This window comes from Pempheris klunzingeri, chromosome 20, assembly GCF_042242105.1.
Source record: "Pempheris klunzingeri isolate RE-2024b chromosome 20, fPemKlu1.hap1, whole genome shotgun sequence".
In the NCBI taxonomy this organism is placed as follows: domain Eukaryota; kingdom Metazoa; phylum Chordata; class Actinopteri; order Acropomatiformes; family Pempheridae; genus Pempheris; species Pempheris klunzingeri.
Window position 1 is genome coordinate 3,977,051 of NC_092031.1, and position 26,196 is coordinate 4,003,246.

At 41.8% G+C, this 26,196-nt stretch overlaps 2 protein-coding genes across 2 annotated transcripts; both read left to right on the forward strand.

The window, feature by feature from the left end:
• The first annotated feature begins 308 nt into the window (after window positions 1-308).
• On the forward strand, window positions 309-9,812 carry LOC139219650 (ATP-dependent RNA helicase DHX8). The gene is made up of 23 exons (XM_070851580.1): window positions 309-457; window positions 784-869; window positions 986-1,058; window positions 1,252-1,343; window positions 2,100-2,206; window positions 2,412-2,864; window positions 3,060-3,204; window positions 3,582-3,788; window positions 3,920-4,007; window positions 4,432-4,529; window positions 4,820-4,967; window positions 5,517-5,698; window positions 6,090-6,284; window positions 6,400-6,585; window positions 6,698-6,908; window positions 7,011-7,192; window positions 7,511-7,651; window positions 7,786-7,941; window positions 8,129-8,266; window positions 8,457-8,585; window positions 8,852-9,048; window positions 9,144-9,323; window positions 9,444-9,812. The coding sequence occupies exons 1-23, from the start codon at window positions 349-351 to the stop codon at window positions 9,661-9,663; spliced, it is 3,723 nt and encodes a 1,240-aa protein (XP_070707681.1). The 5' UTR covers window positions 309-348; the 3' UTR covers window positions 9,664-9,812.
• A 3,534-nt stretch (window positions 9,813-13,346) lies between these two features.
• LOC139220164 (voltage-dependent T-type calcium channel subunit alpha-1I-like) lies at window positions 13,347-24,847 on the forward strand. The gene is made up of 28 exons (XM_070852233.1): window positions 13,347-13,451; window positions 13,927-14,051; window positions 14,219-14,307; window positions 14,773-14,932; window positions 15,566-15,890; window positions 16,157-16,249; window positions 16,540-16,700; window positions 17,031-17,082; window positions 17,178-17,303; window positions 17,582-17,730; window positions 18,462-18,555; window positions 18,655-18,810; window positions 19,256-19,341; window positions 19,932-20,055; window positions 20,284-20,352; window positions 20,549-20,733; window positions 20,852-20,978; window positions 21,132-21,257; window positions 21,594-21,683; window positions 21,810-22,014; window positions 22,116-22,267; window positions 22,402-22,511; window positions 22,634-22,767; window positions 22,891-22,949; window positions 23,057-23,135; window positions 23,552-23,673; window positions 24,232-24,390; window positions 24,749-24,847. Exons 1-28 carry the CDS (start codon window positions 13,347-13,349, stop codon window positions 24,845-24,847), a joined length of 3,561 nt encoding a protein of 1,186 aa, XP_070708334.1.
• The last annotated feature ends 1,349 nt before the right edge of the window (window positions 24,848-26,196 follow it).

Genomic DNA, 26,196 nt, shown 5'->3' on the forward strand with positions numbered 1-26,196 from the left:
TTTCCCCAAATAGACAGTAGCCTAATCATCATTTTTTTAATGTAAAATACAGCTTTTTAAAGTCTGCTTCCCAAAATGACAGGTAGATATTTCCTATTAAAAACCTCACATGTGGAGACTACACTATATTGTAAAGTTATTCTTAGAAATCTAAGCGCCATCGTGCGGAAAGTAGAGGAAAGACTGGCAACCCCGACGCAGTGACGCTTCCCGCTACGTCTTCGTGGTGGTGACGCAGTGAAAGGGTAAACCAATAGCGGAGCACGTTAGAGTGCGAACAGGAAGTAGGCCAAGTCCAATATGTCTGCTGGCGTTTAGCTTCCCTGAACAAAACAGAACTCGTGGAGAATGGCAGAAAGTGGAGTAGACGAGCTATCGCAGCTCGAATATTTGTCTTTGGTGTCCAAGGTTTGCACGGAGCTTGACAACCATCTGGGAATAAGCGACAAAGATTTAGGTGTGTATTTTTATGGCCGACAACAGCCGCCCTGAACGAAAACTCCTGGCTAACTGGCTAGCTTATGCTAACTAGCTAGCTGTTGTTTGCTAGCCACAATATTATCTAACAACTCTGTAAATTGGTTGGTTGTTAGTACTTTCCGAACTGTTGCTCTCCAAACCATAGCATTTAATCAGATGTGTGTGCTTGTGGTAACATTTCAACATTACTACAGTCGTTGCTTCGTGATATTTTTTATGCTAAAGTGAATTTCGACTATCGTTTATTAGTGTGAGTTGTTACTGTCCTGTTCTGTGGTAATTTGTTGTTTCATTGTTTCGCAGCTGAATTTGTCATCGACCTTGCGGAAAAACAACCGACCTTTGATGGATTCAAAGCTCTTTTACTCCAAAATGGAGCCGAATTCACAGTAAGTTCAACGTTGATTCATTAGTCATGAAGTGAGTTAAGCTAACGTTAACAGCTAACGTTAACAGTTAGCTAACTCTACTTGTTTACTTATCGGGTTTGATGTCTTCATTGCAGGATTCCCTCATCAGTAATTTGCTTCGGCTCATTCAGACAATGCGCCCTCCATCCAAGGCATCTACCAGTAAAGGTAAGACACCATACATTTATTTCAAACGGGCATCAACTGTAAACTTACTGAAAAGCCAGTTGCTGGTCCAAATACTAGTCTTGACCTTTCAAAAATATGTAGTATGTAGTAGTTCCCTTCTACATTGGTTCACCATGCACATTCCTCTTGGGAATAATCAAAGATAAAATAAATGATTAACGGTCTTTTTCAGCCTCAGAGGCTGTGGTCAAGCAGAAGACAGAAAAGGAGAAGCTGAGAGAGCTGTTCCCTGCTCTATGTAGAGCAAATGATCCAGTACCAAAGGTAAGTGGCTCTAACTCTGTATTTATAGGTCGTATTTGTTGTACTTTTACTGCCATCGTTACCTTTTGATGCAAAAATATCTTTTACAGATTGGTTGTTTTTTATTAGGCTGTTCTTTTTGCTTACAGCACAGAATTAATCTTAAAAAGAGATTGTGTATACCACGTGGTGCAGTATATTCATTTTTGAGCTGCTGCCAGTTTGTCCTTACAGGGAGGACAGTGTTTAAATTGGATGAGAGGACTTACTGTGATTGTCCTCAACTGATGCAGCTCCAAACACAAAATCACAAACTATGTACTTGCCCTTGGACACACAAAGCTTTCGGATTTACCACCATTGTGCTCTTGTTTACTTTTTGTGCTGTATGCTTTATTTACATGAAAACAAATATTGTTTTGTATAGTACCTACTGTGATCGATAAACTAAACGACTGATCTGATGAACAGTATATAAGGTTTTCAGAAACAACGTTAGACACCAATCATATGCTGGAATTAGCTGAAAATATCTGGTGAATGAATCACACAGTGTTCTGGAGAAGAATGACAACCAGTGTGCCAGTAGCATAAAGCAGCGTTCTCCTCTGTGCTGCCACGGCTTAAAAAACTCACAATGAACTAGCAATGCTGCTGCTTTTGGTTAAATGTAGTGTTGAAATCAGCCCTTTACAAAATCAAAAATCATTTCGATGGGGAAACAAAGCTGTTAACCACTTAAAGATGATTCGTTTTTTTGTTTTTTGACTTTCCCAGAAGCTACTAGATGAAGATGACGTGAAAGTAGCTGCTGATGCCATGAAAGAGCTGGAGATGTTTATGCCCAGTGTCAGTGGGACAGACTCTAAAAGCAGCAAAAGCAGGTAAGGCAAGACCAAGGAAACTGGTCACGTTTTTATTTTCCTTCTTGAAATAGAAATTTTGTGATGTTTGCTTTGTTTATGTTGGGAAACAAAAATACCTCATCCCATAAGTATACACTTCTACTATGAAGTTTAATTAGTAAATGCAGCCTTTTAATTACAGCGTTGGCGTGTGATGTGTACTTTTTCCATGTGTTTCTCACAGGTCGGACAGGAACAGACGACCCAGCAGAAGTCGCAGCAGAAGCAGAGAACGAGACCGACACAGAGACCGTGACCGTGACAGAGATAGAGACAGAGACAGAGACCGAGACAGAGATCGGGACAGGAAGCGACGGCACCGGTCTCGTTCACGCTCCAAGTCCAGGTCTCGTTCCAGAGACCGTGATCGACAGAGAGATAGAGACAGAGATAGAGATAGAGATAGAGACAGAGACAGAGATAGAGATAGAGATCGTGGCAAAAGAAGAGACAAATCTTCCCGCTGGAGTGAGCGCTCACCTAGCCCCAGAAAAGACCAAGACAGAGACTCTGATCGCTGGAAGGACAAACATGTGGACCGCCCTCCACCAGAGGAGCCTTCTGTTGGTGACATCTATAACGGGAAAGTCACCAGTATCATGCAGTTTGGATGCTTTGTTCAGCTGGAGGGATTAAGGTCAGTGTAAAGTCAACAAAGTGCTCGTAATTAACACAACACTGACCTACATTTAGGATGACAGCTCAGCTTACTGGCCTCTCATAAAACATTATTTTCTTGTCCCAGTCAAAAACATGCGAAATTCCAGAAAGGAACTTGATTTTCATATCCTACTAATAAGGTCAACCATGTTGTTGTTGTTTCTGTATGTAGGAAACGATGGGAGGGTTTGGTCCACATTTCTGAGCTGCGTAGAGAGGGCCGTGTGGCCAACGTAGCTGATGTTGTCAGCAAAGGCCAACGAGTCAAGGTCAAGGTGCTCTCATTCACTGGCTCGAAGACCAGCCTCAGTATGAAGGTAGGAAGAACAGTCAACTACTTATTAAACAGATTTCTTTGAAGTTGAATTAACTGAAAATTGCTTGTAGACTTCAGGAGGAAGATTGTCTGATTCTTTGTGAGACCAGGTCGGAAAATTAAGATCAAGATAGCAGCATTGTTTCTTAATTAATAAAAAAAAAGTGTGTGCACTTTAAAAAAAAAAAATTGAGATGATATCACCTTTATATCAGAGCAGGTAGAGTCATTGCCAACTACATAAGTGATTACGTCACTCTAAGTGTCCCATGACAGATATTTGGAAATATTATATTTTATTATCATGGAATCTTCTCTCAGAGTTGACTGTTATCCCCAGTATGCAAATGGCCTGATCTTTTTTCCTTTTTTTCCCAGGATGTGGAGCAGGAGACAGGAGAAGACCTGAACCCCAACAGGAGGAGGAACGTGGGGCCGGACGGAGGGGAGGAGATCTCCATGAGGAACCCCGACCGGCCGAGCAACCTGAACCTGGGCCACGCCCCTGAGCTGGAGCAGGACGACACCCTGGAGCGCAAAAGGCTCACCAAAATTTCTGACCCAGAGAAGTGGGAGATCAAACAGGTGGGTTTACACACTGTTTGTTTCTGCACTCGTTCATGGTGGCAGAAGCTGCTCAAGTCAGTGAGGAAAACACAGAATGCCTTTTTGAGAGCTTATTTCATTACATGCCAGTACTCTTTGTCTGTCCTCAGATGATTGCTGCCAACGTCTTATCCAAAGAGGAGTTCCCCGACTTTGACGATGAGACAGGGATCCTTCCTAAAGTTGACGATGAAGAAGGTAAGAAATTGTTTTCCACACATCAGAAAACCACTTTTAAAACATGTTCCCTTTTTACTAGTTTTTGTCTTAAAACACACACACGCAGTTTCTCATGTCTGTACAAAATACTGTTTGTTACAGTGAATATACAGAAAACACAATTTATGTTATTTTGATGAGTTCTTTGCTGCTAGGGGTAAAATGGTTGGTCCACCACTTTGGTTCGGACTGAAATATCGCAACATGGGCTTCCATGAAATCCTGTACAGACATTTAAGCCAGTGAATATGATGCTAAACAACATGTTGTCATTGCCCATCACTTTGCCCAAGTAGAGCCTCACAGAGCTGCTGACATTGCTGTGGACTCTAAGTCTTGTGTCTTGTCTTTCATTCTTATGACATATGATGCTTACTAATTGACCTTGTTGCATGTCATTCAGATGAAGATTTGGAAATTGAGCTTGTAGAAGAGGAGCCCCCATTCCTGAGGGGACACACCAAACAAAGCATGGACATGAGCCCTGTGAAGATTGTCAAGGTATGGTACATGTCTGAGCACGTTATCACACATCTCGATGAATACTCAGAGGATGGACTACAGGAGAACTAATTAGACATATGCACTTTAGTTTGGACTTTTGGCACTTGAATATTTTATTCATGAATGCTTCAATTCATATTTTGGTCATTGTCAACTTGAAGATGCTGAACTATTTAGTTGATCAATTATTATTTGTTAATTTAAGTGACTTTACAGCTACATCCAGCACCGTAGCCCACTAAAAAGAACAATAAAGCGACATGTCCTGTGTTTCTCTCTTCCCATAGAATCCAGATGGCTCTCTGTCTCAAGCGGCCATGATGCAGAGTGCTCTGGCTAAGGAGAGACGAGAGCTGAAGCAGGCTGCACGAGAGGCAGAGATGGACTCCATCCCCATGGGGCTGAATAAACACTGGGTCGACCCTCTGCCAGACGGTACGAAATGACTTAATGTGCACATCTAATGGGCTTTTAAGTCACAGATGCTAAAGATTGATTCATCAAATCAGTGAATGTCCATAAAAACATCTGCCAGCTTGAAATTAGCATATTGATCCTCTCCACCTCTGTCTTCAGATTTTATTTAAATATATATTTGAGCTTTATCTTTGCTTTTGGCAAATCTGTGTGTTTGCCCCCCTTTTTTTAAAATCAAAACCACAACCCAGTGTGAGTCAGACATGAGACTTGCTCCATGAACACAGACAGCACGCCTCAGGCTTGCCAGGACCGGAGATAGTTATCTGGCTTCCTGCAGCCCCATATCTGGCCGGATGGAATTGTCTTGCCATGGTTCAGTGTGCTTGTATGCCCTCCGTGGCCCCAGGTGGTCTAGAGAGTTTCCAGGGGTGGGCATTATCCTGCCATAGCCATGCAGATCTGGTAGTGATGTAGCTATTAATGTGATGGGATTTCAGTTGAAGTGTTTGAAAATGGCCAGTTTTGTCTTGATTATAACGCACTCCTCTACTGCTCCTATAACAGCTGACGGTAGGCAGATTGCAGCCAACATGAGAGGCATTGGCATGATGCCCAATGACATCCCAGAGTGGAAGAAGCATGCTTTCGGTGGCAACAAGGCCTCCTACGGAAAGAAGACCCAGCTCTCCATCCTGGAGCAGAGGGAGAGCCTTCCCATCTACAAGCTGAAGGAGCAGCTCATTCAGGTCGGTCACAGTTTGAAAACAAAACCCAAAGGGAGGCTTCTCAGAGATTTAGCTGGATGCTTCACGTGGGAGTTTATAATTGATTCTGATTAGGTCCTCTTGAAAATGTGATCATCCTTTAGCAAGCAGATGTTGATGCTTAAGTATATTAATGCGTTTAGATGCACTGAATGTTTAATTTTCTTTTCTCCTGTGCTGATGAAATGTGATATCAAACAACGCTTGCAGACATGGCAAAGGAAAGAAATTAGTATCGGTATAATAAGTTTAATAACCTTCTTCTGTTGGCATATTTTTCGCCGTGTTATCTTTATTCCTGTCTAATCAAATGTAAAACTGCCATTCAAGCTCCAGTTTTCTAACACCGGCTCTTCATGTTACTCTTTCCCAGGCTGTTCATGACAACCAGATCCTGATTGTAATTGGAGAGACAGGGTCTGGGAAGACCACTCAGATCACTCAGTACCTGGCGGAGGCAGGTTACACCACCAGGGGGAAGATTGGCTGTACGCAGCCCCGTCGTGTGGCCGCCATGTCAGTGGCCAAGAGAGTGTCTGAGGAGTACGGTTGCTGTTTAGGGCAAGAGGTGACTGATCCATCCTCTTTTTTCCCTATGTGGTCATAGTGGTAATGTTAAGAAGAAAACATGTGATCCCATAGTTTAATCTCAAGGGGACTAATATAAATATTTTGTGGTCCAGGTGGGTTACACCATCCGTTTTGAGGACTGCACCAGCCCTGAGACGGTGATCAAGTACATGACAGACGGTATGCTGTTGAGAGAGTGCCTGATCGACTCCGAGTTGGGCCAGTACGCCATCATCATGTTGGATGAAGCTCACGAGAGGACAATCCACACTGACGTTCTCTTTGGTTTGCTCAAGAAGGTAAGCAAGATATGCAGAGACTTCTGTATTCATACATTCTGAGGGTGAAAAGGGAAAAACTGTTGTGTTGCAGTAAAATAGACGCTGAGTTTTTTTTTTTTTCCCGTCTCAGACTGTACAGAAACGCACAGACATGAAGCTGATTGTAACATCAGCCACACTCGACGCTGTGAAGTTCTCCCAGTATTTCTATGAAGCGCCCATCTTCACCATCCCAGGAAGAACTTATCCAGTGGAGGTTCTGTACACCAAAGAACCTGAGACAGACTACCTGGACGCCAGCCTCATCACCGTCATGCAGATTCATCTGACTGAACCTCCAGGTACGATTTTTACAGTCCTGAAGACACGCAGGTGTTTGTTTCACCGGTAGACCCTAACAACAGTTCATCTCAGAATTCATATTTCCCCTCATCTTCGTCCAGGTGACATCCTGGTGTTTCTGACTGGACAGGAAGAGATCGACACGGCCTGTGAGATCCTGTATGAGAGAATGAAGTCACTGGGGCCTGATGTTCCTGAGCTCATTATTCTGCCCGTTTATTCTGCCCTGCCCAGTGAGATGCAGACCAGGATCTTTGACCCTGCACCTCCAGGCAGCAGAAAGGTGCCTAAATCAAACAGCAATCTTTCAAATGCATATAGGAATATTGTACTGTACCTAAAATGTCACATGACAATACCTGTATCCATTTATGGTCTACATTTGATGCTAGTTCTTTTCCACACTTCCCGTTTAAGTGGTCTTTTTTGAAAGAAATGTCCTACAAATGCTTGTAGTTTTGTCCCTTTGCATCATGTACATGTAGTCTTACAAGATTTCTGAAACTGATAAAAGGTATAAAGAGTTTAATAGGCACTGATTTGGACAACAAAAATCTAATTTTATGAGCAAATGTGGAGTAATCTGTATATTTCCCCATAGGTGGTCATTGCCACAAACATTGCAGAGACATCATTGACCATCGATGGAATCTACTATGTGGTGGATCCAGGCTTTGTCAAGCAGAAAGTGTACAACTCTAAAACTGGCATCGACCAGCTGGTGGTGACACCCATCTCACAGGTACGATATTTTTATCATCTGTCAACTTCATGTTGCAGTTGGAGGAAATTGATATCCCAATATCACAGCACATGTAACTGAGGCAGTTGGCTGTCTTTCCCAGTTGTTTTTAAATGTCTGTTTTTGGATTGTAGGCGCAGGCCAAGCAGAGGGCAGGTCGAGCCGGCAGAACAGGCCCAGGGAAGTGTTACAGGCTCTACACTGAGAGAGCCTACAGAGACGAGATGCTGACAACCAATGTGCCGGAGATCCAGAGGACCAACTTGGCCAGCACTGTGCTGTCTCTGAAGGTGAACAGCTGCTCTGAAACAAACAAATTCAGCTTACTTCTCATACTACGCACCTTAATTTATTATCTTACCAATGTTGTTTCCATACTCATTTTTAGGATAAATTTGAAGATTAGGTTTAAATTACAACCATTAGCGTAATGCATTGGCATCATCTTTCTTTCGTATACTTATGTTTCCCCCTCAGGCCATGGGTATCAACGACCTCCTGTCTTTTGACTTCATGGACGCTCCTCCCATGGAGACTCTGATCACAGCCATGGAGCAGCTCTACACTCTGGGGGCTCTGGATGATGAGGGCCTCCTCACACGGCTGGGAAGAAGGGTGAGAAATGCCGTTTATGTGGTGGTTTTCCTCAGCTACTGATTTTAAGAGAATAAATCAACATCATCTTTTGTAGTTTGACTAAACTAGTGTGGTTGCTTTGTTTTTCCATTATGCCCTTAATGCCCATTATATCTTATCTTATATCTTTTTTTTTTAAGCATTGGGTCTATCTGTTTTTATCTTGCAGATGGCTGAGTTTCCTCTGGAGCCCATGCTGTGTAAGATGTTGATCATGTCCGTCCACCTGGGCTGCAGTGAAGAGATGCTCACCATTGTGTCGATGCTGTCTGTGCAGAATGTCTTCTACAGGCCTAAGGTTTGCCCTCCGCAAATAGCTTGACATTTATTATAGAATAACATATAAAACATTTAGCTTGTATTTGTTCTCCTGTTTTGTTCAATATTTAATTGCTGGCTCTGGGTTTTGGACTCGGACAGGCACAAAACAAGTTGAAAAGGCAGTTTTGAGTTTCCCTTTCTTTGCTTTATTACACTTATTTATTTATCATATCTTTGGTCATTGAGAGGCTCAGCTGTAATTTGTTTCTCATTAGTTTACTTCCTTTTCTGCTTGTGTTACAGGACAAGCAGGCCTTGGCTGACCAGAAGAAAGCAAAGTTTCACCAACCTGAGGGTGATCACTTGACCCTGCTGGCTGTCTACAACTCCTGGAAGAACAACAAGTTCTCCAACCCCTGGTGTTATGAGAACTTCATCCAGGCTCGCTCCCTGCGCAGAGCCCAAGACATCCGCAAACAGATGCTGGGCATCATGGACAGGTATAACTATCAAGATTCAGTTTACTTACTGAGTTGAAAACATTCATGTCTGTTCTGGTTTCTCATGAATCTCCAACATGCTCTCTCCTCTTCAGACATAAACTGGATGTGGTGTCCTGTGGTAAAGCCACAGTACGCGTCCAGAAAGCTATCTGCAGTGGCTTCTTCAGGAATGCTGCCAAAAAGGATCCTCAAGAGGGCTACCGGACCCTGATAGACCAGCAAGTCGTATACATCCACCCCTCCAGTGCTCTGTTCAACCGCCAGCCTGAGTGGTACGACAGCACCTCCCTTCAACCTTTCAGCAGTCAAACAAGAAATGAATGTCCCTTTTCTAATGATTAATTTACAAATGTAAAGATAGCCTTGTGACGTCCTGCCTCTCTTGTCCTCAGGGTTGTGTATCACGAGCTGGTGCTGACCACGAAGGAGTACATGCGGGAGGTGACCACCATCGACCCTCGCTGGCTGGTGGAGTTCTCTCCTGCCTTCTTCAAAGTGTCCGACCCCACGCGCCTCAGCAAGCAGAAGAAACAACAGCGCCTCGAGCCTCTGTACAACCGCTACGAGGAACCCAACGCTTGGAGAATCTCTCGTGCCTTCAGACGCCGTTGATGAAAATGTTTTCATAGTGATGATAAAGGCTGATGCAACGTCCCGTATCAGCACTGGAGGTGCGATCAGACCGCGGCGGTTGAAGCTGTATATTCACTCCTCCTTTTTAAATTTGTACACATCATACGTTTCCCGCAGCAGTCTGGTGGGAATTTTAGTGTCATTGTTTTAGAACAGCAGAAGAAAACAGTACCTTTCTAAGCACTAATACAGGAACTAAAGGAAAACCTCCACATCTGTCCTTTGTGACAGCAGAGATAAAGATTTTATTCTGTGAGGAGATTCTGCCAAACAGATTATTTTGACTCTGTAAATTGTTAAAGCATAATGATATTCCTAAATATGGACTTGAGTCGTAATGGAGCCATTGTGTTTAACTAGTCAATAATTTGGCGTCAGACTAAGGATGGAACAAGCATATATGTTTGATAGATTTTGTATTATAACTGGGACGACTTTCACTCACTTGTCAGTGGACCTGAGACTCCTGCTTTACTATATTTGTCAGTGAAACTGAGAATGTGTCCTCATTAAATGTTGCATTTTTTTCAAGCCTCTGTCTAGATTTTTTTTGTTTAACTATGTAAATGAAAACGTAGACAGTTATTCTATTGTGTGTAGTTAGAAGTCTGTTATTCAAGCCACACAAAAAAAAAAACACATGAAGCAAAAGATGGATGTTCGAATGGGAAAATTACAAAGTGACACAAAACCACAACACATCAAAAATAGCAAAATGTTGTATTTGCTTTTTTCCAGTTAGTGGAGAGTATTCAAACCCTTTAGCAGGATAAACCAATTTTTTTTTTTTTTATATCTTTTGGTTGTATAATTCATAAAGATACGTCGTCTTTAACGTATGTTTTGTATGTAAACTATTTTGCAAAGCACCATAGCTGGCAAATGAATGTAGAGTACAATAGTTATAGTGTATAATGTATTGGAGTATAGGTAAAGTAACATGTAATGGAAACAGTGAAAGTCAAGTACAAACACCTCAACAATGCGTTCAAATACAGTACTAGAGTGACTGTTTTTATTGGACTACCAAGGTATTAATGTGTGAACTGTAAATCCTACAGTCTTCATGGGTCTTAATGAAAAATCAATTAGACAACTGCAGCTTTTCCAGAGTCCTCACTAACACCCAGAAGGTGGAGCTCATCACACCGGTTCTTTAATCCCTCCACTGGCTTCCAGTGTGCCGAAGGACAGAGCTTAAAATCCTGTTACCTGCTTACAAAGCAATAAACGGTCGTGGACCCAAATACATAATTGACCTACTTATAAATTAGTATGAGGCGTCCAGACCCCTCAGGTCACCTGCTGCAGGTCTACTCAGCTTTTAGTATCTACGCTCCCCACCTGTGGGACAAGCTTCCTGCTAAAACTGTCAGCGTATTTAACCCAGAAGAACCTGGAGCCACTTCTCCTTTAAGTAAAATCACAGGGGATGTAAAAAAAAAACAGACTAAATGGACCACAAGGAACACATTTCTGAACTTATTTTTGAGATGCTACCTTTACTGTCCAAGATCTGAAATGCTAAATATATGTCACACGTCACATATACATGACTGCACCAGGAGGTTCAGTAGCTGTCACTTAGTGTCAACGAGGGTTTTTATGGGTTGAATCAGGCCTAAACTGTTTATTGTGGCTTTCCAATAAATGAGCTGCATAGCTTTTAACTATTTATCCACATGCTTTTATTGTATTTTAATGCAGCTTCTCTTAATTTTTGGCCTCAGGAAAAGTGCTGAGTAAAGGCGATGAATTTGGGGATTCATAAAATACAAGAGCCGGAGTAGTTTTTACCTTGGTAACAACTAACCTGCTGCTGCTGGGGTCCAAACTAAAAACACAGTGACTTCTAATGAACTCTAATGACTCTACAGGCTACAGGATACAGCTGCAGCTACACTTTCACCTTCTCAGACAATAAAAATGAGATCAAAACAAAGTAGCACAGTTATAAATAAAACTTTCTGTCATCACAACACTTGCTGTGGTGACTGTTTGTTTTTCCCACATCAGTTCCAGAATGTGAACTGTTGTTTCTTTTCTTTTCTGAATAACTTCAACCACAACAGTTCCCTTTTAACATCAGTGAGCTACATTAATGTCATTTATTGATCTGATCTTAACTGTGATTGACTGCAAGTTATCTACTTTCTTCCAGGAACAAGGTGTCATTTAATATTGGTAAGTTTGCCTCCTCCACATTTTGATGAACTAAGATAACAACATGTGTTTGGCTAGTCTGAGTAGCTCAGTGTTAGCTTATGTCTGTAACACCTGAGCTGTGTAATAAATGTATAAATTAAGCCAAGTGGTGGCCAGTACACATTTTCATTAATGTGTTAACACCTTTGTGTTGTGTAGAAAACTGTTAGCTGACAAATAACCATGTATCCAAGGGTGTTTATGTGTTTATGTCCAAGTTTGTTTTGTTTCCATCTGCTAACACTAAGCTAACCAGGTAATCAGCTAAACTTAACTAACATTAAAGCTAGTTAGCTAAACTCACCGGCGAAATTAAACCAAAAAAACTTTAATAAGTGGAGTATTTGAGCCAAGTGTCTGAAATGTTTTACATCCGAGGTCAATTCTTCTTGTGTGAGAAGAAGATGCTAATGGTACTGTAGCTAGCTAGCTTAGCACTAAAAGTTTAGTTAGCTAGTTTAGCAGTAAAATCGCACAGCTAGTTAACCCAGCTGTTAACTAATGGTTAACTAAGTAACGTGAACCCTTAAATTATCTTTACAGTAACTACCTGCCTCTGTCGCCAATCTTCTGCTTTGCTCTTCTGTGTCACACACGGAGTTTAAATACATTTAGACAGGAAATACAGCAGCTACATTTGATCCCGCTACAGTTAATGCAGCTGTAACCATTCAGGTGTTTCTCAGGAATTTATTTCATCCTCTTTTATTGATGCATTTTCTTTCTGTGTTTGCATGAAGTCAGTAGAGTCTGTTACATTCAGCTCATGAATCAACCCACTGACTGTGTTTGCATGTTAATAGATTACAGTATATATAATAGTTTGAGTGAACACTAGCTGTGGGGGCTGAAAGATGTCTGATGTACTGACCAGCTGCAGGCTGATGTTCAACTCTGTTCATTTCCTGAGACACTTAAATAAATGGATGAGCGACAGACTGGAAGTTATTAAACAAGGACAAAACTGAAATCCTGGTCAGCTCTGAAACAAAAAGAGAAATGCTGTTTAATAATCTGGGGAAGTGAACTCCCTGGATTAAATCTGATATTAGTGTAGAGGCATTTCTTCTGCATCATGTGTACTTTTAGTTTAGATACTTGGTTTTATCTTTACTCAAGTGACGTATTCACTGCAGGACCTTTGCTTGTAATTAAGTATTTTCATGTTGCTGCATTTACTCAATGAAATGATTTCACTGTTTTCTCCACTTTTCAGCAAATATACATGGAAATAAAATCACATATGTTCTCACATAAAGCTGCTGGTGCATAAAGATATAATAAGGTTTTGTTTGTGCTGAGGATTTTAGCCACTGAGAGATAATCCACAAACAAGTTTATCGTTTTATTTGTACCTCTTTTAATGTCTTTGTTTTTCCTCTTTTCACCTTTTCCTGTCTTCTCCACCTTTTGACCTCTTTCTCCTCTGACAGTACCTGATCCTGACTGAGTCAACCATGCCTGAAGTGGTGCTCACTGTTCCACAACAACAAGGAGAACTCCACCCTGACAGCGACTCCGTGTGGGGGGAGCAGCTGCCCTACCCAAAGCTGCCCTCTACAGTTTGCTTCGGATTAAAACAAACCACCAGACCCCGAAACTGGTGTCTGAAAATTGCCTGTGGTCCATATCCTTTCTTTACAGCTGGACGTCCAAACCTTGTCTGACACCTGATGTGTGTAGTAATAATGATGATAATAATAATAAGACAAACATTAACTGAACATTATGCCACTGTGCATATTTCTGTGTGTGTTGAATGACTTGAATGAATGAATGTGATTGATTATGACCTCGTCCTATGTGTTTTGACCTTAACCCCGTCCTCCACATGGTTGAATTTTGTGTCCACATTAATGATCTTGCTCAACTGTTACTCTCTGGGCATGTACCAGCCCTGTGGAGAGACCAGTCCCCACCTAGAAGTTAGTGTGACCCAGACACTCTTACATCACCTGTATCATGAATGAACAGTTTAAATGCAATTAGCAGCTGTGATTTTCCTGTATCACCGTTCTTACAATCTTATCCTGCCAGGTGCTGGAGCACGTCATCTTCGGCTACTTCGTAATCGAAATGCTGATCAAGATGGTATCCCTGGGAGTCTTTGGCTACATCAGGAACAACTGGAATAAGTTGGACTTCTTGATCATCTGTGCAGAGTTAGTGTCGCACCGTGCTTTTCGCTCATGCCGGCAAATTGCTCTGTTTTCCCTCTCAGCTACAGATATACAATTATACAATATTTTCGCTTTAGGAAAATACTTAAGTCTCTGTATATTTTTGTAAATGTAAGCACACAGAATTAAACTGTCTCCTGCCCCCACAGATTGTTGAATTTCTACCTGGTTTCTCTCGGCATCCACCTGCCTTTCTGTCAGGTTCTCAGGCCACAGCGACTGATCGGCAGAGTGCCAAGTAAGGAACTGGACAATTAGCATGTTAGAACTAAGGCTCTGACTGATTTGCTTTGATGAATAGTTAACTCACACTTTATTTACTGCTGGTCTTAATTGTGATTTTGCTTAATTCAATTTTATGGTGGCTTTAACCCACATGTATTATTAAAGCATCTGTTTTGATCGTGTTTACTGATGTTTTATCTTTTTACCATCCATGAAGTGTTTGTGGCTTCGATTTCCATAGAAGCTTATTTGTTGTGCAGCACATTGTGCTTTCAACTGGAACGAACGTGTCTTATAAAAAATGTTTTGCTTTTTGCTTTTTGCTATGCTAAATGTGTGTGAATTCAAACAAACCTTTCCTCTGCAGGGCCAGGGTCAGACAAATATTATTAACCACCAGACTGTAGATTCTAAGCTTACAAGGTCAATAGAGTTTGAAAGAAGGTCAACTGTCTACCATGTATGTTCTTCTCTGTAGGTTTGCGAAAACTTGCGGAACTCCTCTACGACATTCTGCCCATGCTGGCAAACGTCCTCCTCCTCTACATGTTAATCATCCACGTCTTCGCCGTTGTGGGAGTCCAGCTGTGGGCGGGGAAGCTGCTGAACCGCTGCTTCCTGGGAGAAGACATACCCACGTAAGGTTATTCCTCGGGCTGCTCTTCCAGCGTTCGCATTTTTTCCAGTTCTGTTCGAGATGGAAGATTGATTGGATGCTTAGTGTTTGCTATAGTGTTTTTGTATTAAAAATAACATGGCGAGTGAATCAGTCATCTTAATCCCCATAAATTAATAATGTGTTAATTGACTAATTGATTAATTGACTAACTGTTTCTGCTAAACTGTAATTTATTGCATTTGCTTAAGCTTTGCCCGAAAGGCAGTCTAGCAAAACACTTTAGATAATATCATGATCCTGTTAAGAATACGTTCCCAATTTCTTTATGTAGAAAATGATTTTCACAAAAGTGATTGTGCAGTTAAGGGCATCAAATAAATGCATGAAATGTCATGTGAATGTTAGTTATCTTATTAATGCTGCATGTTACAAACAGTCCTGCATCCTGTTTTTTGGACATCAGGTCTTAATACTAATATTTTTGACTCAGCTGTATATCAGTGTGTCACTAATATGGCTCACTGTATATAAATGATATCTTCTAAACACACACAAAAAAAAACCTGTCCAGTGAAATCTTGAAGCTATGTAATAGCTCTATGGTAAATCAGTTCTAGTGTTTATAAGCTGTTCTCATTCTTCTTCTATCCAGAATGTACAACGTGTCCTTGAGTCCATTCTACATGACCAAGTACAATGAAAGATCCCCGTTCATCTGTGCTCCTGACAACGACACCGGGACGCGGCACTGCCACGATGTTCCACCTTACAGAGCGGGTGGGGAAACCTGCTCGCTACCTGCTCCCCACCGTGCTCCAGCTGCAGACGCGCTGGGCCCTACGGTGGATGGGACTCGTGCTAACGCCTGCGTGAACTGGAACGTGTTCTACAACGTATGTCGGACCGGGGATCGAAACCCTCACATGGGAAATGTCAATTTTGACAACATCGCCTTCGCCTGGCTGGCCATATTCCAGGTATGAGGGCAGACGTGCATTTGGATGAGGACATGCGGAGCAGGGGGGTTACCAATATCTGGAAGGACCCTGAAATGATCTGATGACTGATGTTGAATGAATGATACTTTCACAATGAAGGGGTGTGAAGTTTGTTGTGAAGTTTTGATTTACTTTTCTTGTTTCATTGTTCACTATGTTTTAACTGAGACCCAATTTATATGATATTAAAGTATTGCCTGATAGTAGTATTTCATTTTCAGCACTGTGTCTCTGTCTACTCCCAGGTTGTCACATTGGAAGGATGGGCGGAGATCATGGATTATACTATGGATGCTCATTCCATGTGGACTTTTGCATTTTTCATAGCCGTCACCATTGTAAGTAGCCTCTTGTCTTTGTTTTATTCAGCTACCTCACTATTTGACCGCATACTGTACATATGTCTCAAAGTTACCTTTTGATAATGATCTTTGAAGTTGGTTAGATAACTTCAGAGACACTTCATAACTTCAGCAGGGCTCTTGTTTTAATCCCCTGCAGCTTTTAATGAATACAGAATCAATGAAACGTTAATTCCTAACTTCTCTGGAAGCCTGGTTTCAGGGCTCGTGTTCCTGGTGCAGTTTCAAACTTGCTCTAAATAGCCAACGTTTACTTCCCCGACCAGATGGGCTCCTTTGTCATAATGAACGTGTGTGCCGTCATCATCACCTCCCAGTTCTTGGAGAGCATGGACACGGATACAGAGGAGCAGCTAGCCAACCCTGATTGGACCACAGTGATCTTTAACCAGTTGACTTCCTGCTTGTGGAAATTCTCTGGACTCAAGTCAGTCACCTGCATGTCAGTATGGGCTGCATGTGGCACTGAGGTCAAATTTGCAGCGTGTAACATTATTCCTTTGAGCAAATCATGCAAAAATAATTCTCAGGCTGAAAGTAGATGATGTAGATTCAATAGTACCAGATCAGTTTCACATAATTGAGTTTGCATCACCCCAAAAATTGTGAGAATCAATTTCTAAGTGATGCATTCAAAAGCAAACAAGCCTAAAAACACATGTCAACCTCCCAGAACAAAACATTATTTCTTAATTTACCCAGAAAATAACACACTCTTGTTATTTACTGTCATTCATGTCTTGTCCTTTTACCAAAGATGTCACACCACGGTGCACCCTAACGACAGTAACACGAGGAATCCTGTCGTGGTGAGTCTACTCAACACTGTTCGACAGCACTAACAGTACCAGCATTGTCGCCTCATGAGCGAGGGGGTCACTTAACCAACTCCCCCATCCTCCAGGTTCACACCTTGAAACAACTCCAGGCCAAGGCTGAGACAGCTGTCAACAGTAAATGGTTCATGCAAGGGATCATGCTTGTGGTTTTCCTCAGTGTTGTCACCTTGGCCGTTGAGCACCATGGACAGGTGAGGAGCAAAACATTTCTGTCTGCTTATTATCGCTCTCTTCCAGGCTTTTGTACACGTCAGGTGTGTAAGGACATTGATCGACCTGAGCAGGTAAAGCGCTCAAAGCTAAAATGGATCCGTTTGACTGTTAAAGATAGCGGTCTGATTTCTTTTCTTATCGCTCTTACCTCTTGCTTCCTCTTGCTTCCTCTTGCTTCCTCTCTCCATCTACTCCTCTCTTCCCTCTGACCTTTTTGCTCTCTAACTTTATTTCTTTTCATCTTCTCTTCCTACAGCCCAAGGAGTTGACAACGGTGATAAAGATCAGCAACGGGCTCTTCACCGCTATATTTGTTGTGGAGTTTGCAGTAAAGCTGTTCTCTCTCCAAATGCTGTACTTTAAGGACCGAGACAACATCCTTGACTTTTTCATCGTGGTCGTCAGGTGATATGATCTCATTCGGTCTGAATTTTGACCTCCACCAATTGCTTTGTCTTGTAACACGTGCCATCATTTAAATTCTCATTATATGCATATTCCATTCTTTGGGTTTCAGCTCTAATCGGAGCCACCCATTTTATTTTTTGACCACGGCACCCCAGAACTGTGCAGGTGTTCAGCAAAAGCTACTGTTTCTTTCATATTGGAGCTGGTTGACACAGACTCAGCAGTGTTAGAGCTACACAACAGTGCTCTGATTACGGCACAAGCCAGAACTGCAAACTAGTATTAGTAACAGGCTCAACTTAGTTAGGTAATATTAGGACAGTACAAATACATGGTTGCATTTGTCGTACAGAAGACGCCGACAGCGTATTAACGTTGGGTTGTTCTTGGTTGTCAGTGTGGTTGAGGTAACTGCCGGCGGTGATGGCAGTTTGTCAGTTCTCCGTGGGTTTCGTCTGCTGCGGTTCGTGAGGCTGATTTACTACTTTCCCTACCTGAAGGCTCAGCTGTCAATACTGAAGAGGACTATGGAAGAGGCAACCTCGCTCTGCATGCTACTGCTGTTTGTCACTTTCGTTTTGAGGCACGTACATGCATGTGTGCACACAAATCCTCCCTTACCGAGAAAAAGAAAACCCCAGTGGTTTTCTGTTACTGTAATGATTATCACTTGTGCACAGATGCATACATTTCAATGATTCTGACTGCTTTTCCTTGGTTCTCTGCAGCGTACTGGGTATGCACCTGTTTGGTGGTACCAACACGACCACTCACAAAAACCCCTTTGACAAGTTACTCTGGTCAATGGTCACTGTGTTCCAGGTTGGTTTTTGACCTCTTAATCTGTGCTGTTGTCGTTGTATTCCAGCGGCATTCAATTTGTGCCTAAATCACCGTCTGTGTGACTGTCTTTCCTTCCAGACTCTGACACAGGAGGACTGGAATCTGGTGCTATACAACACCATGACTTCTTCCTCGTCGTGGGCCGCGCTCTACTTTGTGGCTGTCATTGTTTTAGGCAAACATGTTATTCTTAATGTTCTTGTGGGCATAGTGGTCCAGAGCTTCCAGGCTATGGTAAGGGCCACTGATATCTTTCATAATTCAGTGAAAAGCACACCCAGTGTGGCTCTTAAGCACGGCACACTTAAACATTTGAATGCACACCTATGCCGAAGTCTATTTCCTGTCATTTCAGCGCGAGAATCAAGACCATCCACATGAATCCGTGAATCAAGATGGCCGAGCCACTGAAACAGACTCTGCAACTCCAACGACCGAAGAGGACAGTGTAAGTTCCTCAGTGTGATCGTTTTCTTTTTCACCCACAGTAATACGGCAGAAAGTGACGTGATCAAAGCTGCTTTGGGATGACTGAAATTAGCCGTTGTCCCTCCATTGTTAGCAGTATTTTGTTGGTGTACTACCCCTCTACAGTGTTGCTAGTGGGTCTTTTACTGTAAGTATTTGTTCAGGCTTTGAGTAAAGAGAGGCAATGATGTGTGACTATTTCCCCCTACAGAGATGTTTCAACTGCATCCACAAACCTGTCCGCTGGTTCAAACAGCGTGAAGATTGGTCATTGTTCATGTTTTCGCCAAAGAACAAGTCAGTCTCATAAACACACACACACACACAATTTCACTATCAATGTCTTAAACTCTTTTCTTTTCTTTTAACAGTCAATTGCTTTTTGACTGGACAGCGCTGCAGGTGTTTCTCAGCAACTGATTTACACACTGCAGAAGTTTTTACCAGTAGACACATTTCTTAAATTTTAATGACGCAACCTGATGTTTCAAATCACAAGTTTGAAACTAGCCAGTAGTTACACACAAACCAGGGGAGGACAGTTGGCTTCCACCAACTCCTCACTCACCTGCACTGTCAGATCATTACTTTATTATACATTTTGTGCCAGTTATCTGTTACATGTCATTGGTTATTATAATCAGGATCAGTCGAAAAGGATACAACGAACTTAAGTGAAAGCAAAATCCATTGATGCATTTGTTGCCTCCTCTTATTAGGAAGTAGAGCAGCCACTCAAACAAACATTTTTATGCATATTTTATGACAAGAGATCACAATTAATACAGTGACACAGGATCTTTAACTCCATTGCTTTCCTTTTGTGTTTAACTGACTATAGCTATTTCAATAGAAGTGTGTGTGTGTGTGTGTGTGTTTGTGTTTAGGCTCCGTCTAGTTTGCCAACGTATGGTCAGTTACACGTGGTTTGACAACATGATTCTGCTCTTCATCCTCCTGAGCTGTCTCGCCATTGCTGTGGAGAGGCCTGGAATAGACCCTACAAGTGTGGTGAGGCACACGTATATCTAACCTGCAGTTGTTGTTGCACTGGAGAGGGATGTACAGTAAACCCTCACAATGATCTATCCAATCAGGCAAATAAATATAGACAGATACACACACATTCTGCACCTACACACACATTAGTGTGCCGACTGAGAAACACATGCACATGCACCCTAGCACACAGTCAAGAAATCCACGCGGGTTGATAATGAATCTCACTCTGCCCTGTAGGAGCGATGGATCCTGAGTGTATCCCGTTACCTGTTTTCAGTTGTCTTCATGATTGAGATGTTTATTAAGGTAAACATTGGTTTTAATCATGTTTGGCCTGGGATAGCCATTTCAGCAGTGCTTAAACAGTATTATAATTTTGGATCAACCATTTCCTCCCTTAAAATATCCTCTTATTACGAGATTGTCTGCTGATGTTTAGAAGTGTTTCAAAGAATCCATAATAGTATCCGTTTGTCTTCATGTGTTTTTGCTGTAACACCAGGTTGTCGCTGCTGGTTTCCTGTTTGGGAAGGAGAGCTACTGCCGGGACACCTGGAACGCCATGGACGGTTTGCTGGTGATTCTGTCCATAGTTCACATGGTTTTCGATGCGCTCTTTCGTGGTAAGAGTAACATGCTGGGAATGATCAAAGTTTTACGTCTGCTGCGAACACTTCGCCCGCTGAGGTAAATCATTGGTTTGTGTGCGCACATAGATTGAGTCTGCCGACTGTTTGTGTGCAAGCATCCCACCATGTTTCATATTTCTGACAAACATCTGTTTGTTTATGTTTGTGTGATCCAGAGTGATCAAGCGAGCCCCAAAACTGAAGCTGGCCATGGAAGCTCTGATCACCTCGATGAAACCCCTCAGAAAGATCGTCCTCATTTGTTTAGCCTTCTTCCTTTTCTACAGCATCCTTGGTGTTCAGGTAAGTTGGCATGCAGTTTTTAGCCTTACTGACAACGTGACCCGTGGCCAGAGGTTAGGTAAGTGCTAGCTTGCATCGCTAGCTTTGATGCAGTTGACACGATGCCAGGACGATAAATGTAAAATAACACTCTGTCTCACACGAACACTGCAGCTTTTCAAAGGGAAGTTCCACTACTGTGCGGGCAAGGACACAAGAAACATCACCAACAAGGCCGAATGTCTATCTGCCAACTATCGCTGGGTACGAAAGGTGTACAACTTCGACAACCTCCCTCAGGTACGGACACAGTGACACAGTGCGGAGCGTTCGTGTTAGCACGATCCTCAAACACAACACTCAGGTCAGCCAATCAGCACAACTACCTGATCGATCACTGAGTGTATTTTGATGCAGATGTGGACTCAGATGCAGATTAAAAACTTCCAAACATGCCCTGTTATTAGGGGAACAAATAAAGAGAATTTAGAGGTGCTGGATGAGGTTTACGCTCTCTCAGCGCTTTCTATATTATTTCAAGTCACTACTACTGTCACAAAAGTTAGGAACTAATAATATCACAATCTCAAAATCTCGATCAAAATCATTGTGTGTTGACTTGTGTGTCCCATTCAGGCTCTGATGTCCATTTTTGTAATGTACTCCAAAGATGGCTGGGTAAACATCATGCAGAATGGGCTGGATGCTGTGGGAGTAGACCAACAGGTATGCTGGTTTGTATGCAATATGCTGAATTTATGCTTTTACAGTTATATATGGCGAAGGAACAAAAGGACAACGCAGACATGATGTTCATTGTGCTGGACTCCTTCTCTGCTCTTCTCCTCTCAGCCTGTGAGGAACCACAACAAATGGATGCTTCTCTTTTTCATTCCCTTCATGGTTTTGAGCTTCTTTCTGCTCGACACGTTTATCGGCGTGATGGTGGAGGCTTTCCATGAGTGCCAGCAGGAGCAAAAGAGAAGAGATGCAGAGCTACTGCGACAGTGTGGCCCAGAAATGCTTGACCAGGGTGGTGGTAAGGAGGATGGGGGAGGTCTATTTTTCAGAACTTCCAGAGTTTGAAAAACAAAAGAGAGGACATCAGATCGCCGTCTTTGTGTGTTGGCGTAGGCGTGCGTGGATGTGAAGTCGCAGACACTCAGCAGCAGGAATATTGGAGACGCTACTCACCCCTGCGTCGAGCCATCTTCAGACTGTGTAACAGCGCAATGCTGGACCTCTTCATGACTGCCATCATTTTCATCAGCGTCCTGATAATGGCCGTCGAACATTATGATCAGCCTCAGGTAATACACACACACACACAATCACTGTTGCAAACTTAAGACTCGCAAAAAAAAAGAATTTGCTCCCATTCTGAGGCAATAAACCTGTGTGTGTGTGTGTGTGTGTGTGTGTGTGTGTGTGTGTGTGTGATCAGTACATCAGGCAGATTACAGAGTATTCTTACTATGTGTTCACCGCCATCCTGGTCATGGAAATCGCGCTGAAGATTGTGGCGTTCGGCGTTTGGAGGTTCATAAAAAACAGGTAACTCTAGAATAACAAAGAAGTTGATTTCCTTATTTTCTTTCACTTGTTAGATATTGTTGATGCATTAAGTGCTACGTGACGTTTGTGTGTGTGTGTGTGTGTCTTGCGTGTGTGTTTAGTTGGAATCTGCTGGATCTCACTATTGTCTGGACTTCCATCATCAGCATCCTTCTCACAGAGTTGAAAATGGTGAATGCCCTTCCCATCAATCCCAGCATCCTGAGAGTCTGTAGAGTACTCAGATTAGCACAAGGTATACTCACACACACAGTGATTTATACTGAAGTGTGTGTGTGTGTGTGTGTGTGTGTGTGTGTGTGTGTTGTCCCTGCACATATAAAAAGTTATTTATGGAAACGTTTGTGTCTCTCCTCAGTGCTGAAGGCGAAAAAGCTTCGAGTTCTGCTGAAAACCATCATTAAGACGCTGGCACATGTAAGTACCAGCAGTGAGGCTTAGTTTAGTTTTCCTGATTGACATCTGACAGTATCTACACTGGAGTGTTTGTTGTACAGGTGACCTAAAGTGCATTTTTATTCCAGGTGGGAAATATTTGTTTGCTCTTCATGTTCTTCTTTTTTATCTACGCTGCACTGGGAGTGGAGCTCTTTGGCAGGCTAGGTCAGTCACACGAGTAGCAGAACAGATATATAGACAGTCTTACTGTATACGATCATGGTCTCAGAGCTGATCCCATATTCTAACAGTATCCACATTGTTACTGAGGAAAGCAAGAAAGCCTTTAGTGAACACCACAGCCAACCCAGAGCATCATTCAGCCCAATGTCATTCAGCTAATTCTTCTTTTTTTTAAACGATGAGGGGCTATAATACTACAGGTCCACTCATTCCACTCCACGGAAAAACATTAGTCGTCAATATGGAGAACCATTCTGCTAAATCTGAAGTTGACATTTTATTTTTGTGGATAAATAAACTGTGCGTGCTCGATTCTTAGTTGTTGAAGGATTTCAAACATCCACAGTGCAGAAAATATCAATATCTGTAGGTCAGTGTTGTGTCCCTGTGTTAACCAGAATGCACCCCTGACTACCCCTGTGTGGCCTTGAATCGCTATACCAACTTCCACCATTTTGGGATGGCCCTGCTCACACTCTACAAACTGTGCACCGGGGACAACTGGAGTGGGATTATGAAAGTATGCACACACTCACACAAGCTGTATACCTAACATCACAACCTGAGCAAACCAGTTATGTGAGGGACAACTTCAACCTGTGTACGTTTCTTATAGTAAACAGAATAATGGATTCATTAGTAGTAGTGGTATTATTAGTATTATATAGTATAACGCCTTACTCTGAATGTACATGTTATATATTGTTATTGGTGGTATTATTATTATACATCATTTTTTATACATACTTTATATATTTATATTTTTACTTTGTGTTTGATGTTTATTCTTATTCTTTTGGAGCTGTGTGTAACAACAAGCAATTTCCCCCTGGGGATTATTAAAGGAATTCTGATTCCTTTCCCTGCAGTTAGTACCAAATGTCATAGTTCTGAACATGAATCTTCTCAGGAAACTATTAGCAAATCACACACTGATATAATGTTCTAATCATCTTGTTTGGTCTTTCACACTAAACAACTGAGATCAGATTTTGTAACACAGCCTCTCTGCTCTGTCTGCCAGTCGCTCTTCTTTCTCACTGACTCTTGCCCCGTCTCTCTCTCTCTCTCTCTCAAGGACACACTGAGGGAATGCCGTCCAGGCGATGAAGGTTGTTCAAGCCACCTGTACTGGATCGCTCCCATCACCTTCATCACCTTCGTGGTAATGGCTCAGTTTGTGCTGGCGAACCTGGTGGTGGCAGCAATCATGCAGGCTCTGCAGGACAACAGCGAGGTACATTGACTGCAAATGCACAGACCAAGAAAGCATCTGATTGGGTGCTAATTACAGGGAAAAGGGTCGGCTGGAAATCGACACCTGCTTACAAACTCAAAATAAGTAAATTCTGATAACTGTGTCAGAGCTTGGTCTCTTTCTATACTACTAGGACAATATTCACTGACAGTAAAAGTGCAAAGATGCACATCAGAATTGCCATTTTCAGAGTAAAAGTTAAACAGGGGCTCAGTGTCCTTGTTAGTCTGAAGAATCCACTGAAAAATAGTTCCCATAGAAAACAATAAATTGTAAAGAGTAACGGAAAGACTGTGTTGGCACACCAGTGTAATAGAAGAATATTTTGATATTTCAGAGCATCCCTACTAACTCCCATCCCCCCCTGGAGAAGGTAGAGCTGCAGGCCCAAGAGCAGGGGAGAGCGGAGGCTCCATCTCCAGCCTCATCAGCGTAGAGGGACCACAGAAAGTGGCACAGACATTATTTGGCTTTTTTAAACCGTGTGAATGTATATAGTTATTAAAGTATTAGATAGTAAGTAGCAGCAGTGTATAGTAGTATTATTATAGTAATAATAATAATAATTTGGTTCTTGTTTGATGTTTTTACAGTGTTGAGTGTACAACAGTACTGGTTTAAACTGTATGTATGTTTTCTTTTGCTATTTTTTTTTATAAATGTGACAAATGTGATTTACACAGAGATAACTGCTTTGACTTGTTGATTTTTCTTTACTTTGTTGTTTTAAGCTGGCTGTAAACGCAGTGTGTCAGGGGATTCATAAGGTAGCAGTTGTAGTATTGAAAACTGAGTTTTCAAAAATCTCCTTTGCAGTCAGTTCACAATAAACCATAAATAATGAATGAATAATTAAATCACACTGCATCCTGCCAAGCAAAAACTAAAGGTTTGTTATTATTTCCCAATATCTCCTTCGGGCTGTCCCACCCTCCAAAATTAGTTTTATATGTATTTTCAGATGCATACAGATACAGTGCATTAGTATTTTTTTTTAAAAGCATACTTACTCCTTTAAGTTCACCTAATGTCAGTATTTCATTTTGTCTTGTGAAATCTTGTGTGCATTGCTTTTACATAATTTGTTAAAGTGGCAGGAAGTTGTCCAACGTTTGTTAAAAATGTCCTCCTCTCTCACAACTAACTTAAAATAAAGGCAAATGAAAAAAATATTTCTGTTCTACCACGAGTCAGGTATTATTATTATATAATAATATTATATAAATAAATAGTTTGAAGCATGCCGGGTACGACAGTAACAGCTTTTCCTTACAGGAAGTTGTTCTTTTTTATCACTTCTTTTTCTAACCTGTTTTTGTTACAAATTTGTGAAACTGCTTTACAAGTGGATATGTGAAAGGTCCGTGTCAGTCTGCGTCTGACACTCAGGTTTGAAGTGAAATAATAATTATTAATCCAATAATATAACTTAATAAGGAACTGCAAATGTAATGAATTTATTGAATGACTGTAACAGAAAAGAAAAGGTGTGGGGTTATTTAAAGTAACTGATTTGAAGTGAAGATAATAACTATTTAATAGTTAGTAAAATAAAACTTATCAATAAGGAACTGCTCATTTAATTAATTTATCAAATAAATGTAACAAAGAATATTAAGGGGATGGCTGAGGGGGGTGGGGGTTAATCTTCTGCCTTTAAGACTCCATTCATTCCCTCATCGCCGTAACACAGAGCCTCGGTGGAAAAGTGGGAAGTGGGTCGGAGGAATGCTCTGTTCCACAAACTGGCAGGATGGTGTTCTCACAGTCACGAGCATCGGGGTT